Here is a 15881-nt window from a genome sequence, read left to right as displayed (position 1 = left end):
TGGAGCCGTGGTTGCAAGCAGGTGGTCTCCCTGAGCTCAGTGGGCATTAGTTGCAGGAACAGACTGACTCAGGCAACTTATACTATCAGTTTTCAAGCAAACATCAAGGGGATGAAGGAACAAGAAGATCAAGGCTTAAAAATGGAATAACAAATTCCATTTAGTAAGTTTGGTAGGAATCTGAATTCTTCAGTTTAAAAGAGTAAATCTGAGCATGTGTGTACTCCACTTCCTATGGAAAAAGTATTAGTTACACAGATTTTAATTTTTAACATGACGTATTGATGTGTTCTGTCCTATTTGAACCACTGATTTACCATGGAATTCCTTCTTTAATACTTGACCAGCCAGATGCTAACTACCTTTTCTATCTGGATAATTGTTCATCACTTTATTGAAAACAGGCTGCTTCTGCCAGTTTCCTACCTGCAAAATTGTATAGAAGTTTTATGTAATGATTTGTAAGCCTAGCCACAAAATGCAAGAATAGGTCCTGTGGATATGATTTAAAAAAAAAAAAATAGCGTCAGTCTTTTTAGCATTTTTTTTCATAACGTGGATGAAAAATGCTTGTGTAATCATTAGAAGTTCAAAAGAATTGCTGTTATAATTTTCATTAATTCCTTTATTACTATCTTTTTGTCTTAGGGGGTTTTTAGCTTATTGCCAAATGATTTCTTATAATTGATAATGTTTGTTTTTGTCAGAAACTAAAAAAATAGTTTTATTATTTACAAGAAACTATAATTCCCTGGGTCATGGTATTTAAGGTGTATTCATAGATGTAATTTCAACTCTTTCAAATAGAAAATGATTTCCAGAAACATGAATTTTTGTTTTGAAACTCTCTCCACCTGAAGAAATTAGGAAAACCCAATCCTTTTTATTTACTTCTGTGAAGTGTAATTCACTGAAATGCTACAAGAGAGCCTGATTTTCATAGAATCAAAGAATAATTTGGGTTTGAGGGGGCCTTTAAAGGTCATCTAGTCCAACAAGCAGGGACATCTTCAACTAGATCAGGTTGCTTAGAGCCTTGTCCAACCTGACCTGGAATGTTTCCAGGGATGGGGCATCTACTACCTCTCTAGACAACCTGTGCCAGTGTTTCACCACCTTCATTGTAAAAAAATTTTTCCTTTTATCTAGTAAAAATCTACCCTCTTTTCCTTTAAAACCAGTACCCCTTGTCCTATCGCAACAGGCCCTACTGAAAATACGTCCCCAGACTTCCAAGACCTTATATTGATTACATCAAGGTTTCATTTATTCACAAAACCAAGCTCATGAAGTAGTGAATTTTGTGAACAGGTTGGGATACAAACAAAAAGAAAACACTATTATGTTTAGGATATATGAAAATTTTGTGTTGGGGGGAGGGACTCTTTATCAGGGAATGAAGCAATAGGACAAGGAGAAATGGTTTTAAACTGAAAAAGGGGAGATTTAGATTAGATATCAGGATGAAATTCTTTACTGTGAGGGTGGTAAGACACTGGAACAGGCTGCCCAGGGAAGCTGTGGCTGCCCTATCCCTAGAAATGTTCAAGGCCAGGCTGGATGGGGTTTGAGCAACCTGCTCTAGCGGGAGGTGCCCTGCCCATGGCAGGGGGCTTGGAACTCAATGATCTTTAAGGTCCCTTCCAACCTGAACCATTCTATGATTCTTATTTTATTTATAATTCTTTTGGTAGACTTTTGTCCTTAGGAGTAGACAGAGGGATGTAATTTTACTTAAAATCTTAGTGTAGCTGAATGAAGATCACAGTCCCCCACTGACACACAAACAAGAATGAAGTAAACTGTTTGCAGTTCTGTCACAACCGCCTAAATGCACTCGACAGCTTTCCCACAGCTGGAAAGACACATCTATCAAAAAGGAAACAAACAAAAAAAAGTTATCAGAAGGCAATGCACATGACATTATCTAAAATGCTATGAAAGTGCTGTGGGTATTAGAAATGTGTTCTTGCTGCCTCTTCAATATTAATTTCCCTCTATCTTGTCCTTAGAAGCACTGTTTCCATCCTTTGCTTGCTGCAGGCGTATGGCTGAGCCCTGCGCTTCAAGCAACATTTCGTTTTACTCTCCACGGCAGGGCCAGCTGTAAGGTTTTAGCAGGGCCACTAGCAGTGTTGGAGGAGCTGCATATATAGTTCTACTGGATTACTTTCCTTAGGGAGGAAAAAAACTCCAACAGGACATCAAAACTGATTTTGACTAAGGAACTGAAAGTAGGAAAAATTCTGTGCTTGTTTTGTAATGATAACATTCATTTCTACAGAGTAGGTCTGGGAGTGGACTAAATTCTTTTAGCCTAGGCAGTGAGACTATGTTTAGAAATGTCAATAGATATTCAGAAATGAAAAAGAGGCAGGAATCTAGAGATGAAAATATAAGATCTTTGGAAATCTGCAAGGAGAGACAGTGCAAGAATTTTGATGTCCCCAGCACCATGACAATTCTAATTGCATCTCCACATTCATTCTCTAAAATAGCATCAATAGAGACAGTGAGGTTTTATACAAAACACAGTCTCTAGATATTGGTCCAGGAATTAAAAAAAAAAGGAATCTACCTTTTATTCTTTTGCCCTGATGCTAAATTTGTTCTGATTCTTTGAGCAACTTCTGTGTTGTTCCTGACAAGAATCTGCCATCAGAAAACAGCTGAAGATTGCTTCAGTTTGGTTGTGGGGTTTTGTGTGTTTCATCAATGGGATTTTTGTAATTAATATCACTTTTCTGATCTTCAGTTTTCACCAGCTGCAGGAAGCAAAAACCAATATGTTTTATATTTGCAGAAAAAATAGTTCTCATTTCTACAGTAACCAGTATTTTTAAATTGAATGAAAATTTACTAGTAGAGGTACAAAATCCACTCTTCCTCCTATGGCTGCAATGATGAAAAGTAGCTGATTGCTACGGAAAGTAATCGGGATATGTTTGGCTGCAGTGGAATGGGCAGCCAAACTACATTGGAGTTTCTTGAAATGACCTTGATTTATTTTGTTTTAATTATTGTTTCCTTTTTCTATAAGCATCTTTCAGTGATACTTCTGGGCACAAACCTTCCAGTTACCTCATGTACATTCATGTACATGAATTTCTGTTCACAAGGCCCATGAGAGAAAAGTGGCATTATTTCTGCCATGTATTTGGCTTCCAAAAGCCAGAAAGTAACCTCCAGTTTATTTTAGATCATGCCAGAAGTGATTTATCCAAGATCACAAAGAATAGCTACAGAAGAACCCACTTTACCTGAATTTTAGCTGCTATATCAATTTCCCTTTATTCTGATGGTGAACGGTAGACACATGAAAAAATACTTTATTTATTAAAAAAAAAAAGGCTTAAAATGGCACAAATGTGAACTGAAAAGAGAAATGGATTTTATCTGCCTCACAAGGGAGGGAGAAATTGGTCTGGAGATTCATTGTAGAGAAATGAGTGAGTTATTTTGCTGACTGTCAGTGGTAGGTAACAATGTAATTCAATAAGTGAAGGCCAGGTTTGAATAGATAGAAAATTAATCTTCAGCCACTGTCTCCTGTGGGATTTTCCGGTGCCAGTATTGATTGCATTTCAGCTCCTGACTTGAGAGAGAAATTGGTTGGAGTTGGATTTTAATTATATTCACATGCTGGATTACTTTCCTTCAAAATATGTCATTTGCTACTTTCCTGAAAACAAAGCTTAACTGGATATTAAAACTGGACCAACCAATGCCACAATCTGTCAGGCTTTTGATAGAAATACCAGACTAAAATAATTAATAATTTTTTTTTCTAGTTTAGATGTAGGTTACTTGAAATTCATTAATTTGGCAAGTGAAAACTAAATGGTTTTTACTTTATACAGAAGGATCCACTATAAACATCGGATGTGTAAGGCCTGGCACAGCACTAGTCTTGCTGGTCAGGATGCAGTGGCCCAACTGAGTGCAAACTTATTTGCCTGTAATGTTTCTGATAGTTGCCTGTTGTGTGCAGAACTAGCACAGACACCTGTAGATATAATAGAAAAATCAACTCTCTGTGAAGGAAACTTCAGAAATTTTAAAGGAATTTTTCATTTGTTGTCTCTGGCTTTGGGGAGGTAGATGGATGCATTGATTCAATATCAGAGTTGCACATCACAAAATACACCCAGGAAAAGTCAACAATTGGGATGCAAAGGCTTCTAGGTTATTTTATCAAGTTCTGATAGATCCACTGCCCCCCATCAAGGCTGCAGAGTTAGATATAAAATGCAATTCAGCTGGAGAAGTGAATCAATTAAATTGAGAAAAACATGGTTGAAGAGGTTTTAGATTAAATTTTATGTTTTGGTGTCATGGAATATTGGTAGGAAGAATTATAGATCCAGTCTTCATCATAGCCATTTTTTCGAGGGGCTGGGTGTATGTGCTGTTAGAATTGTGGGAAACAGACTTTGTGTTTCAAAGTTTAAAGCGTTTGGGCAGATTATTTAAACCTTTTCAGTTTCAACAAAGTTTAGTCAAATTTTGGCAGTGGACTTGAAGCTTCTTCCATAGCCCATGAGTGATGGGAGAGGAGGAAAGCTAGTATCTGTTACTTGGAATGAAATTGAAATACCAAGCAGAAGAAACATGTTAATTTTATGTTCAGATGCTTCAGGAATTTCCATCAAAAATGTAATAAACCTGTAGTATGAAAATTTCTGTGCAAGACTTGCTAGGATGGACCTTACAGTCTACTCTCTTTCTCTTTTATCATACCCCCTCCCTCACAAATATTTCTTATGGAAAATTAGTTGGAAGAAATCTTATGGCACCCAGCCATTACAGTGGTTTTTTGTAATAATGTGCCTTGATGGTCCCCAATTCTTTTCTGAATTATTCCGTGAAAGCATCGAGAATTTGTAGACATTGATACTAATTTCAGAAATAAGAATGTTAGGGTCTTTTTTTTTTTAAATCAAATGGCTTTCAGGCAGGTGAGAAATTTTCCCGCATGAACGATTGATTGCTGAGATTGCATTTGTAGAATTAGACAAACTCATTACTTTGAACAGCGTGAAGCCAAAAGATAACTTGTGAAAAGAACTATAGAGTTTGCTTAATGTATAGCATTCCAGGTCGGGGGGAGTCAAGTGTGATAATGTAGAAAAAAAAAAGCCCACCAAAAACCTATGTAAAAATTGAGCCAAATTACATTGTCTGAAGCTATCATAATGCCATGTCATTTCAAAATCGTAGTAGACATAAGCTGTTACTGATAAACATGATATAAACTGTGCTCCAGTTTGTACATTTCTAAGTAAGTTATTATGGTTTGTGGTGGGCCAACCTTGGTTGGCCACCAGGTGCCCACCAAGCTGTCTCTGTCCCTGCCCCCTCTACCACTGCCCAGCAGAAGAGGGTGGAGAAAATAGGATGACAGAAAACCTATGGGTCAAGATAAAGGCGATTCATTAAAGAAAAACAAAGGCCATGCATGGAAGCAAAGGAAAAGAAAAAGACTTATTCTATACTTCCCATCAGCAGGTGATGTCCAGCCACTTCCTGGGAAGTAAGGCCACTATACATGTAGCAGTTGCTCCAGAAGACAGACACCTTAATAACAAAAGCCTCCCTCACCTCCTCCTTTCTCTTAGATTTTATTGTTGAGTACAACATCATATGGTATGGACTATCTCTTTGGTCAGCTTGGGTCAGCTGTCCTGGCTATATCCCCTCTTGCCTACTGGCCTTTGGAGGAGGTGTTTGGAGAGCCAGCCTTGGTGCTTTGGCAGCACTTCCAAAACACTGGTGTGTTATCAACACCTTTCTAGCTACAAACATAAAACACAGGTGCTATGGGGAAAATTAACTCCATCCCAGCCAGACCCAACACATGGTTTTACTTTCTGGTAAGATACTGGGTGGCATACTGGACCAAAACATTTCAGACTGCATTGTACAAGTATTTCCTGGTTTTCTAATCCACATTCAAAAACTGAAACATTACTGTCATAAAAGCATCTAAATACACAAATATGATATTCATAAGTCATCTGGCAACCTCCATAACGGCAGGTCATTGTGTCCACTGGAATTATTAATGAAAATAATACCACACGTGAAAGTAGAAGGCACCATGTGGTCTTAGGTATTCCAAGGAGCAGAATATTTTGGGGTAATTTGCACATTTTATCCATTTAGATTATTTAATGCCATGATATACCTGGAAAAACGTTTGTTTAAAGAATAAAGATTATCCCTTTCTTTGAGTATTAGAAGTTACGCTTTGCCTTCTGTCTCATCCACCAGAGTGGGGTTAAGTACTAAGTAGCAAGTTCAACTTCTTAACACAAGATATAGTATCTATGCTGCGTACAAGCATTCAAAATTAGTACCTACCTTCTTTTTTTCCAGAAGTTTAATAGCCTTGTATTGTGAGATTCATCTCACCTAATTCTGGACAGCTGTGTCGCAGACTTCTCCATCTGGGCGAATTGCCCTAGGGCTGCCTTTATAGTCGCTGGGCAGAAGGCAATTCTAAAGCATGATTCATGTCATGGGAAAATAGTGTCTAATTGAGATGAGACGAATTGCACTCTAAAAGTGCCCGTTTCTCCTCACTGACTGTGAAGTCAGCCTGGGGTGATGAGTTCAACACTGCTGTGTTGTGGAAATCAGTGGATGTCACTGGTTACATGAGTTCTGCCTTCTGTATTTCTGAAGGAAACCACCTCCTTGAAACCCATCTGAGACTGCTGCTTACTTCAGGCAATATTTGAACCTATACTTAGTGTGATATTTGTCTGTAAGACAGTGATGGAGCAGATGAGAAAACACATGCAGTTGAATTAGGTTACTTTGTGGGTAATTTAAAACTTATCTGTCTATACTTTGTTAGGGGATAACAGACACATTGGCAGTATATAAAGAATAACCTCACCACACGTTGACCAGAGAGGTGCTTCTTTGTCAGCACTATTTTTCAAGCATAATACATTTTCAAAAACTGATGACTCTGTAGTATTAAATATATCACTATAATTGCCTAAAATTGCCAGCCTGAATAATGATATGGTATCATAGTTGATTTATTACTGATGCAAGTGGCAGTCTACTCATGCCATGGAGCCTCCTGGTCAAGCTGCAGCTGAGCCAGGTGAAGACATTGCAACCTCCCATTTGGTCTGTGCTACTTCCTTGATTTCCACGCTTCATGCAATTTTTGCAGCTAAGTTAGAGAAATCCTCTGCTTTTCAGAATTTTTAAAAAATAGTCTAGATGACTGAATGGATTGGAGGGAATCAGGAAGCTGGAGAGCAGGCAGGTGAGAGAGGATGGGAACCTAAGACAGGCAGATGGGCACCTGAGTTTTTGGGAACCTTTCCAGCCAGGCATCTGTAGCCAGGAGAGTATGAGATTGCATCAAGACTTATTATTGAAAAAAAAAAAAACAAACCCAAGGAACAAAACTGATGTCAAACAGAAGTTCTAAGAATGGTCAATTTCCTTTCTTTGTATAGATATGCACCACTGTTTCTCAAAAATTTAGTTATGAAATGTATATTAGTGATATCATTTTAGAATTTGTGATTTACTGTATAATCTACAGAGTGAAAAAATGAGATATATAGTATTCATATTTAAGATTCAGTTCAAATTATTACATGTAATAAAAGGTAATGTATTAACCCTGTCTTATGGGTATAAAATTTTCATGTGCATACGAAATTTAGATGTGTAAGATGTTAGGCTCTCACTTCTCTTTTGCAGCCTGTAATAAAAGGTAATGTATTAACCCTGTGTTATGGGTATAAAATTTTCATGTGCATATGAAATTTAGATGTGTAAGATGTTAGGCTCTCACTTCTCTTAATTTCATTGAATTGCATCAGGTACCTCATAACTCGAAATAAAGTATACACAAATATTTCTGGACCTGGAGCAAATAAGTGTGTTTCTACACAAATGCAAAATGTTAGCTACGAAAGAAAGGCTATAAGTCTGTTGTGTAAAAGGAGGAAAATGTGAATGCAAATGTTTTCAGCATGCTTTGTAATATTTTGTATTTTTACATTCTCTCTTTAAAAAGTCTGATAAGAATGACACTGAATCTGGCAGCCAGAAAATCAGACCAGTATTTGAAGATGATCCTGTTTTCCGACGGCAAACATCGTACCAACATGCAGCAGTCCACATACCAACAGATATTTATGAAGGCTGTAAGTAGCTTGTGAACAAAGCGATTTCATGTTAATACTAATCTTATTATTTGTGTCCCAATCTTAAGAATAAATAACCTCCAAACACAATTTTCATCTCCATTTTTAGTACAGATTTACTGTTACTGTTTTTTTATACTTCTTCCAGTAGTACTTCAGAGATGTGCTCTATTAGGCATATGATTCATCTTATGAATTAGTAGGAGTTAAAGACATCCATTAGGATTGGATCTGGGTTTCAGAAAGGGAACAGGAGGTGAAACAAAACTCTTAGATATTCTAATTTTCTTATCCATTCTTTCTCTATGCTGCATTCTTGTTTAATACAAACAATTTTTGACAGCTCTTCTTTACATGCTTTTGGCCTCGGGCAGAGATGCATACTGAAAACATTTTTGTGTATCCCAAAAGCATATACAGTTCAGGCAAACATGTTGTGTGAGATAGTAGTACTTATATTGCACACAGTGCAGTTCCAGAATTGCAGTAACAGACTTTAGCAGAGAATTTGAATAAACTCTTTGTAAACTATGTAAAAACAAAGTAATTTATATATATATGAAAATATGCTTATACTACTGAGGATTCTTTAATTATATCTTAAAATTTAGTATTTAAGTTATCTTTCAAGATGGAAATAACTTCTTTTTTTTGTGGTCATCGTCAAGAAAAAAATCATTATCCAATAAAGATATTTCAGCATTCAAAATGGCTGCATATTTTTAGAAAAGGGGAAGAAAGATGAAATAGGATCCATATTTTTAAGGGTTTTTTTTTTTAATTTAGGGTTCTAATATCAAGTATGCAGTCTTTCTCCTCGTTCAAAATCTCATCAAGAGGAAAGAGACCCTAATGTGACCTGAGCTCTTTAAAATTCATGGCCACGGTTGCGTGCAGCTTATATAAATGACACGGGGATGAAAATGGAAATGTCAGTATGATGGGGGAAAGAATCATAGTAGCTCGTATTCTTATATGGTGTGCTTGACTGACAGACCTAGAGGATTATTCTGGGATTCTGGCTTTAATAAGTGGTAAAGTGCACCTTAATTGCAGGATTACAGGGAAGAAACAGACTGTTTCCTTTGTTTTTATTTGAAGAGAATTGATTCTTCACTGATAAAACGTTGTAAAACCATGCCTCCAATCACTAGACTATTTGTAAACACCATGTGAACTTTGACATATAATTGTCATCATAACAGCATGTAAAATATTTTGTTGAATTTAACATTTGAGATGGTATTCCTAAGGATACTTGTGTCCTTTAAAAATGCGTGTTAGTTAATGTTACTCTACTGCCTGTTATCCTAAAAATGAAGATGTACAACTTTAGTATCCAATAAAATTATAATAGCAGAGAGAAATGTACATTTCTTGAGAGAGGTAACTGCATATGCATCATATATGGTTCATGAGAAACTTATGATTCTGTGGGTCTGGTTATCATGTTACCAGAGATGTGGAAGCCTAGAAAATTACCTGGAAGATTGTAATTCCGCATCAGCAAAATCCTGTTGTTGGGTAGTGGGATAACTTTTGGTTTCAGGTGGTGCTTTCAGAGGCAACAACTTGACAATACCTAAAAATCACAGATCTCATATAAAAAAACACAAAGTCATCACCAGTTTTTGTGGTTTTTTTACAGAAAGAAAGTTCATGTGTTGTCTGAAACAGAGTGAGGAAATGGAATTGGAATTCACTAACGAATTTCCCAAACTACAGTTTAATTTTCTTTTCACAAGCAATATTATCCACAAATTTTATAACCCTAGAAAGTGTGATAATGGCTCTTGAACACAATTGCCATTTTTCTTCCTGCTCAAGAAGCTCACCTAAACTGAGCTAAACTGTCATTTCTTGATAGAGGTTCCAGTGGCCACTACAGTAGCAAACACTTGTACACATTTTTTCCCCCTTATTGTATATGTTTTGTAAGATGCCAAGAGAAACAAAGAATGTGTCTTTGGATGTCACAGAAAAGGTTTCAATGACTAGATATTTGACTTGCCCAGTCATCCCTGAGTTTGGTTTTCATTTCTATTGCTTCTTAAAGTAGCAGGCTGTTGATTCTAGGGGAGAGGGAAAATTACAGTTAGAGCCACACGTGTTCCTAAATCTGCATTTTCACTTGCACCTGTTGATCATGTTTTGTCATGTTAATTTTTTTTTTTTGGTGTATGAAGCTGGGATTTTGAGAATCACTGACTCCTAAGCAATATGCTGTCTGTGGCAACCTTTCTTCCCTATTCAGGTTTCATTTTTATTGCAGTTATTAGTTATGATTTTTTAAAATATGAATCAAAAATCAATTTTCTGTCATATGAAATTCCAAATGTATGGATCCATCCTCCATTTAGCCCTTTGAAACTGGTATATCCAGTAACTCTCTAATGATGTGCCAGCTATATAAACCTGACAAAATAACATGCTATAAAATATTTTTTTCTTCCTACGTATATAGTGATTTGCTTATTTTGAAATACAGTGACGACCTAGTTGTGGAGTAGTCCCTTTTATTTCACCATAGAAATACATGACAAATCGTTGCAAAATATCCATTTACTACATCAAGTTTATTACTTTGGGGGTTATTTGATTGCCAAAATGAATATTATGAAAGTTGGTTTTGCTTTCTCTCCTCTGTATCTGGTGCTAAAACCTTAGTAGAGAAAGGGAAAAGTCTAGAGAGTTAATTTTTCTGATGATTACAGTCTCACCACAGGAGAGGGAAATCCAAATAAAATAGACCCCAACCAGGCTTTTAATTCAATATTTTTAAAAAGTTCCATTTAGGTTTTGAAATAAAATCAATCTGCTGCTGAAAACAGAACAGACCCTCAGGTTATCTTTCCACCACATGTACTGGGAATTATCCATGCATCTCCTATTAGTAATAACAGAAGTCTTATTTCTAAATCTCTGTTAAAAGTGTACCCTGCTTATCCCTAAGCAGAACATGGGACCTGCAGGCCAGAAGTAAGAGGAAATCCTCAACACAAGCCAAGTGAGGTCAGTCTGCCTGGTGGGTACCACCACACATAGCCCTTACTGTCTGAGATGCATCATGTGCCATCTGCTGCCATGGTTGCTCTAGATGTAAGTCTGTGCTGGTGTTAGAGTTTTAGGAAAGGTGTTAGGCAAAGCACACAGACAAGGACTGCTTTGTGTGTGTGTGTGTGGTTACTCCTGCTTTACTTCCTCCAAATCAGTAATTGATATATTGCTTCCACATGTCACCACTTGATTAACATTGAAGAGTTGATTAAAGTGTCAGGTTGACGGTAACGTGTCTTGAACATGATGACATCACTTAGAATATGTTTGGACAGATACCAGCAAGAAAAAAGGTTTACCCTGCTTACAACCCATTAAAATAATCATAAACAAAGTAACGATTAATTGATGGTTCTTATAGCTTAATGAGCATAAAATATACATACTGTGTTCATACACTCATTTTATTGGGATGGGAGTCAAAACTTTTCTGCTCTTTAAAATCTTCTAAGATGTATATTAGATTTTGATACCGAGTTTGGTAGTGGACATCAATTTGTACTGGTGCATCATGTTTGTAAATATTCAGATGTTAATTAAGCGTTTTAACATTATAGTGCTTAGTACCGAGGAGCAATTAAAACTTTTAGGAATAACTTGAAAAATTCTGGTTTGATGCTACAGTGGTTTTTACCTTGACTAGTATTTTATCTCCAGCTGGAATTTTTGTGCTGTTATTTCAATTTATTCACTTTCTGAGTTTCTGAAAATTCTGAATTTTCTTTCTTCTTGGGTATGTCAGGCTATGAGGTTGAAAGGAAGAACTATTATTTGGGAAGAAATGTAAAAATATTGGAAAATAAAACCATGCGAGCAAGAATATTCACCTTCAAAAAAAAAAAAAAAAAAGCTAGCCCCAAACCAACTCCAAAAAACTAAGAAAAAGTGCATTACCATTTATCATAGAAGGTCTTAATAAATATGATTTATTTAGGAATCAAAATATTGATAAAGTGTTGTGTAAGAAATTTGGCAGTATTTCTCAGCAGACTGAAGGAGCAATAAAACTTTTTTTGTACTTTTTTTGTGTTAGTTTAAATAGCAAGAACAGACAGGCAAGACAGTTTTTTTCAGTTAAATTACTTGGTTCAAAAAAGATTAATGCTGTTGATATATTTTGGTTATAGCTAAGAAATTGAAGCTATTCAGAACTATTTTTCACAAGTTCTCTTCTAAGGGATAAATGGAGTTTATTTACTACAGGTGGGATTGAAAAAAATTATTGCTTTAAGTCTCTGATTCAAGTCCACACCTTTAAATAATGGAGGTTTGATTATATCATTATGTATGTCTCGTGCACATGGCATGGGAAATTATTGCTTGTTTTATTTTTTTTAATTAATATATTTTAATTACCAAGTTATTTGTGAAAACATGTAATGAGTGAAGTGGACCTTTAAATTATTTTTCAGTGTCAGCTTGTTTTAAATACCAAACACTGTGGCTTTGGGGTAAATATAAAGCAAATGTTAGTTGCCGCTAAGTCCCTAAGTGCTGCCTGGTTGGTTCAATACTAAACCTGGAAGGAAAATACTGATGCAGAAGCTTAAGCAAAGAACTCTAGGGTCAGTATTGCTTTTTATGTTGTGACAATTATGATTTTCATTTTTTTTCACCAAGTAGCTTACTAAAGGTCTCAAATGAAAAACTTTTTAAATAATCAGCAGAAAGAAACAGCTTTTCTAACTTGATGAAAGTGTTTGGTTCTGTCAGAATTCAGAGGGCCAAAAAACTTGAACAATATCTTCCATCATGAGGAGGTTCTTGTATTTTGGTGCTTGGATTACAATAGTTTTATTGGTTGGGCTTAACACATTTACCTGGCATCAAGTTAATTATGACTTCTGTCTTAAATTATCAAAACTGAAGATAATAAGGTAGGATAAAGAAAGATGGTCTGGTAACTGACATTAATTTGTTCCTCCTTGAAAGACCAAGTTTTGTCAAAAGAAACTAATCCTGTATACCAGCTTTAGATAGCAAAAGCCAATAAAAAATGCCAAGCATAGAGAATTTTTCCATGGCTCTAGGTTGTTTTGGAAGATTCCTGAGTTCTTATGGATGGACACAGTGTTGCAGGTTACAGCCAAGAAATAGTTCTACTACATTGTCAAAAAAATGATGGCAGTACATTCACTAGAACAACTCTGGGTAGATAAGGGATTGAGCATTGTGCTATCTCTGTAGCATATCTGTCTGCTCACTTTTCTGCTGAAGCTGAGACCTGAAGGGTGCAAGGACTGTGGGACAAGAGAACAGAAAAGGCAGGACCATGTCAGTAATTTATTGGTTTATATGAAAGGCTTTGTTTCTCATTCCCGTTCCATAAACTGTAGCAATGTTGATGTATTAGGGAGACAAAACCAGAAATAATCCATAGAGTAAGAACTGAAACCCACTCTAGTCCCTTCTAGAGAATACCCTGACTGTTCTAGATGCCCTCTGAATTGGTTAGGTACATGTTACTTTAAAGGTACCAGCTGTAGTAAGGAATTATCAATGTAGACTTAAAACAATCTGCCTGATTATGATGCTTCATTGTATGCTTTATTATTTATGAGTTCATTAAACTCAGGGTTTTAGGCAGAAAAGTGTCACATTACATTTGTGGGTTTTCTGTTGTTGTGGGGTTTTGGGGGTTTGTGGGTTTGTTTTGGTTTGGTTTTTTTACTGTGTAACATTCATTTGCATAGTTTCTTATAAAATGTGTGAAAAATAATTTTCTGGTAAATTAAATGCTGATTGTCATTATCATTTGGTGTGGCTGCCTTCCACTGCATTTTTTTTAGCTATCAAATTAAGCCAGAATTATGTTGGACATTTTAGCAGGTCTTGTGATTCCAGTGTCTGTTAAACTGTTTGACTGAGTAATAAAAGTTTAAGCTGTGCATTCTGCCAAAATCTATTTCGGAGTCCAGATGATTACTGCTGCTCCTCAGATCCCTTTCCATTCCTTCTGCAATGTTTTCTCTCTTGAGCACAGCTTGGAATGACAATTAGTATTGAATCCTCTTGTACCAAGAGGGGAAAGTTGGCTCTGCAGTAAGGTTGGCCATGATCTTCTGGTAAAAATAACTGACGGTGGCATTTTGCAATACAGCCTGCAAAGTACAACACTGAATATCAGTAGATCTTTTTTATTGGACATATTAAAAAAAGAGACAATTTTAACGAACTTGAGAGATTGATTGATTATTGTGTTTGGAATTCTCCCTTTGTGGAAACTGGTACAAGTTTTCTTTATGTTATGAATCTGGTTTAGCTTTGCAAAATACGTTGATAGGGATACATGGTCCAAGCTTTGCATTGGTCCTCAAAAGGGAAAATATCATCTTGCTCCTTTATTCAGATACATCACCTAAAAGCTTCTCAATGTAAGGGATGGTAATTGCCTTCTCACACCGGCCCTACAGTAAGGGGAGACTGTCATGAGGTTACTCAGGCTTTCTGTAAGTGTAAAATCAAAACACATATAAGTTTTTTAAGATTCACAGGAATTTTTTTTGGTATCTACTTCTTCAAAGCTATTTCCAGATGTTTTAAACTCAGTAATATATTGCAAGCTGCATAAAATAACTAACGAACATTGCTAAGAATAAGTGCCTTGATGCATACATAGACAACATCTATACACACAAAAATAATATATTAGTATAAGAAGAGTTTGTGTTTATTCTTTACTTGAACTACACAAATTATGCAGAAGAAAAATAAAAATAGTAAGTTCAGCCTGCCAGTTTTTTTCTCTGTGAAAATGTGAAATATTTCTGCTTATTAAGATTTTTAGAAATGTCTTGGTGGATAGTTTTGATATTAAAATCTAAATGATTTAATATACTTATCAACAGAGTGCTGAAAGACTTCATCCTGGAAATGAATCTGGTTTTCAGCTTTGCAGCATCAAAAGAAGTTTGAAATTTGTAAAACCCATTATTGAACAACTCTTGTTAAGTCTTGTATTTCCAGCTTAGGATACCACAGCTGCAAATTTTGCTCTGCTGATGGCAGCCTAGCCATGAGCTATGATTTTTTTATCCTCTACTGGTTAAAAATTATGTCCCTCAGTTATTGGACACATGATGAATCTTTATAATCCTATACTCTGAAAATATTTCATTCAATTCTTTCAGAACAAAATGCTATAAACTTATTAAATTATAGATGTGCAGGAGATAAAAAAATAAGATTCAAATTATTTTATCCTGAAAAAGACTAACCATGATAGATAATATGTTAAAAAGAAAGATAACAAATATGGGTATGAAGATATCCCTATTGATAAATTTAGCTGCGTTATTTACCAAGAAACTGCATGCAAAATCAGCAGCAGATGAATAGATCAGAATATATCTTCTCTACTGTAATTTTATCACCTGCATTATCATATTATCCAGCATTAGATTCCATCTATCTATGGAGCCAGATGTGATCCACCCAAGGGTACTAAGGGACCTGCAGAAGTGCTCACTGCATCACTTTCCATCATTAATCATCAGTCCTGGCTGACTAGGGAGGTCCCAATTGCCTGGAGGTTAGCAAATGTGACACCCGTCTACAAGAAGGGCCTCAAGGAGGATGTGGGGAACTACAGGCCTGTCAGTCCCACCTCAGTGCCAGGGAAGGTTATGGAGCAGATCATCT

The 15881-nt window shown here is 36.1% G+C and overlaps 1 protein-coding gene across 2 annotated transcripts in view; it reads left to right on the top strand.

Moving 5' to 3' along the window:
• CACNA2D1 (calcium channel, voltage-dependent, alpha 2/delta subunit 1) overlaps positions 1–15881 on the top strand; it is a 376039-nt gene that overhangs the window by 196266 nt on the left and 163892 nt on the right. For both annotated transcript variants that reach the window (XM_014963770.1, XM_014963769.1), the window contains exon 5: positions 8054–8183. In XM_014963770.1, coding sequence (XP_014819256.1) covers positions 8054–8183 — 130 coding nt within the window. The remainder of the gene's footprint in view (positions 1–8053; positions 8184–15881) is intronic.

Source organism: Calidris pugnax, unplaced genomic scaffold (assembly GCF_001431845.1).
Source record: "Calidris pugnax isolate Ruff unplaced genomic scaffold, ASM143184v1 scaffold44, whole genome shotgun sequence".
Classification (NCBI taxonomy): domain Eukaryota; kingdom Metazoa; phylum Chordata; class Aves; order Charadriiformes; family Scolopacidae; genus Calidris; species Calidris pugnax.
This window is presented reverse-complemented; position numbering and strand designations above follow the sequence as displayed.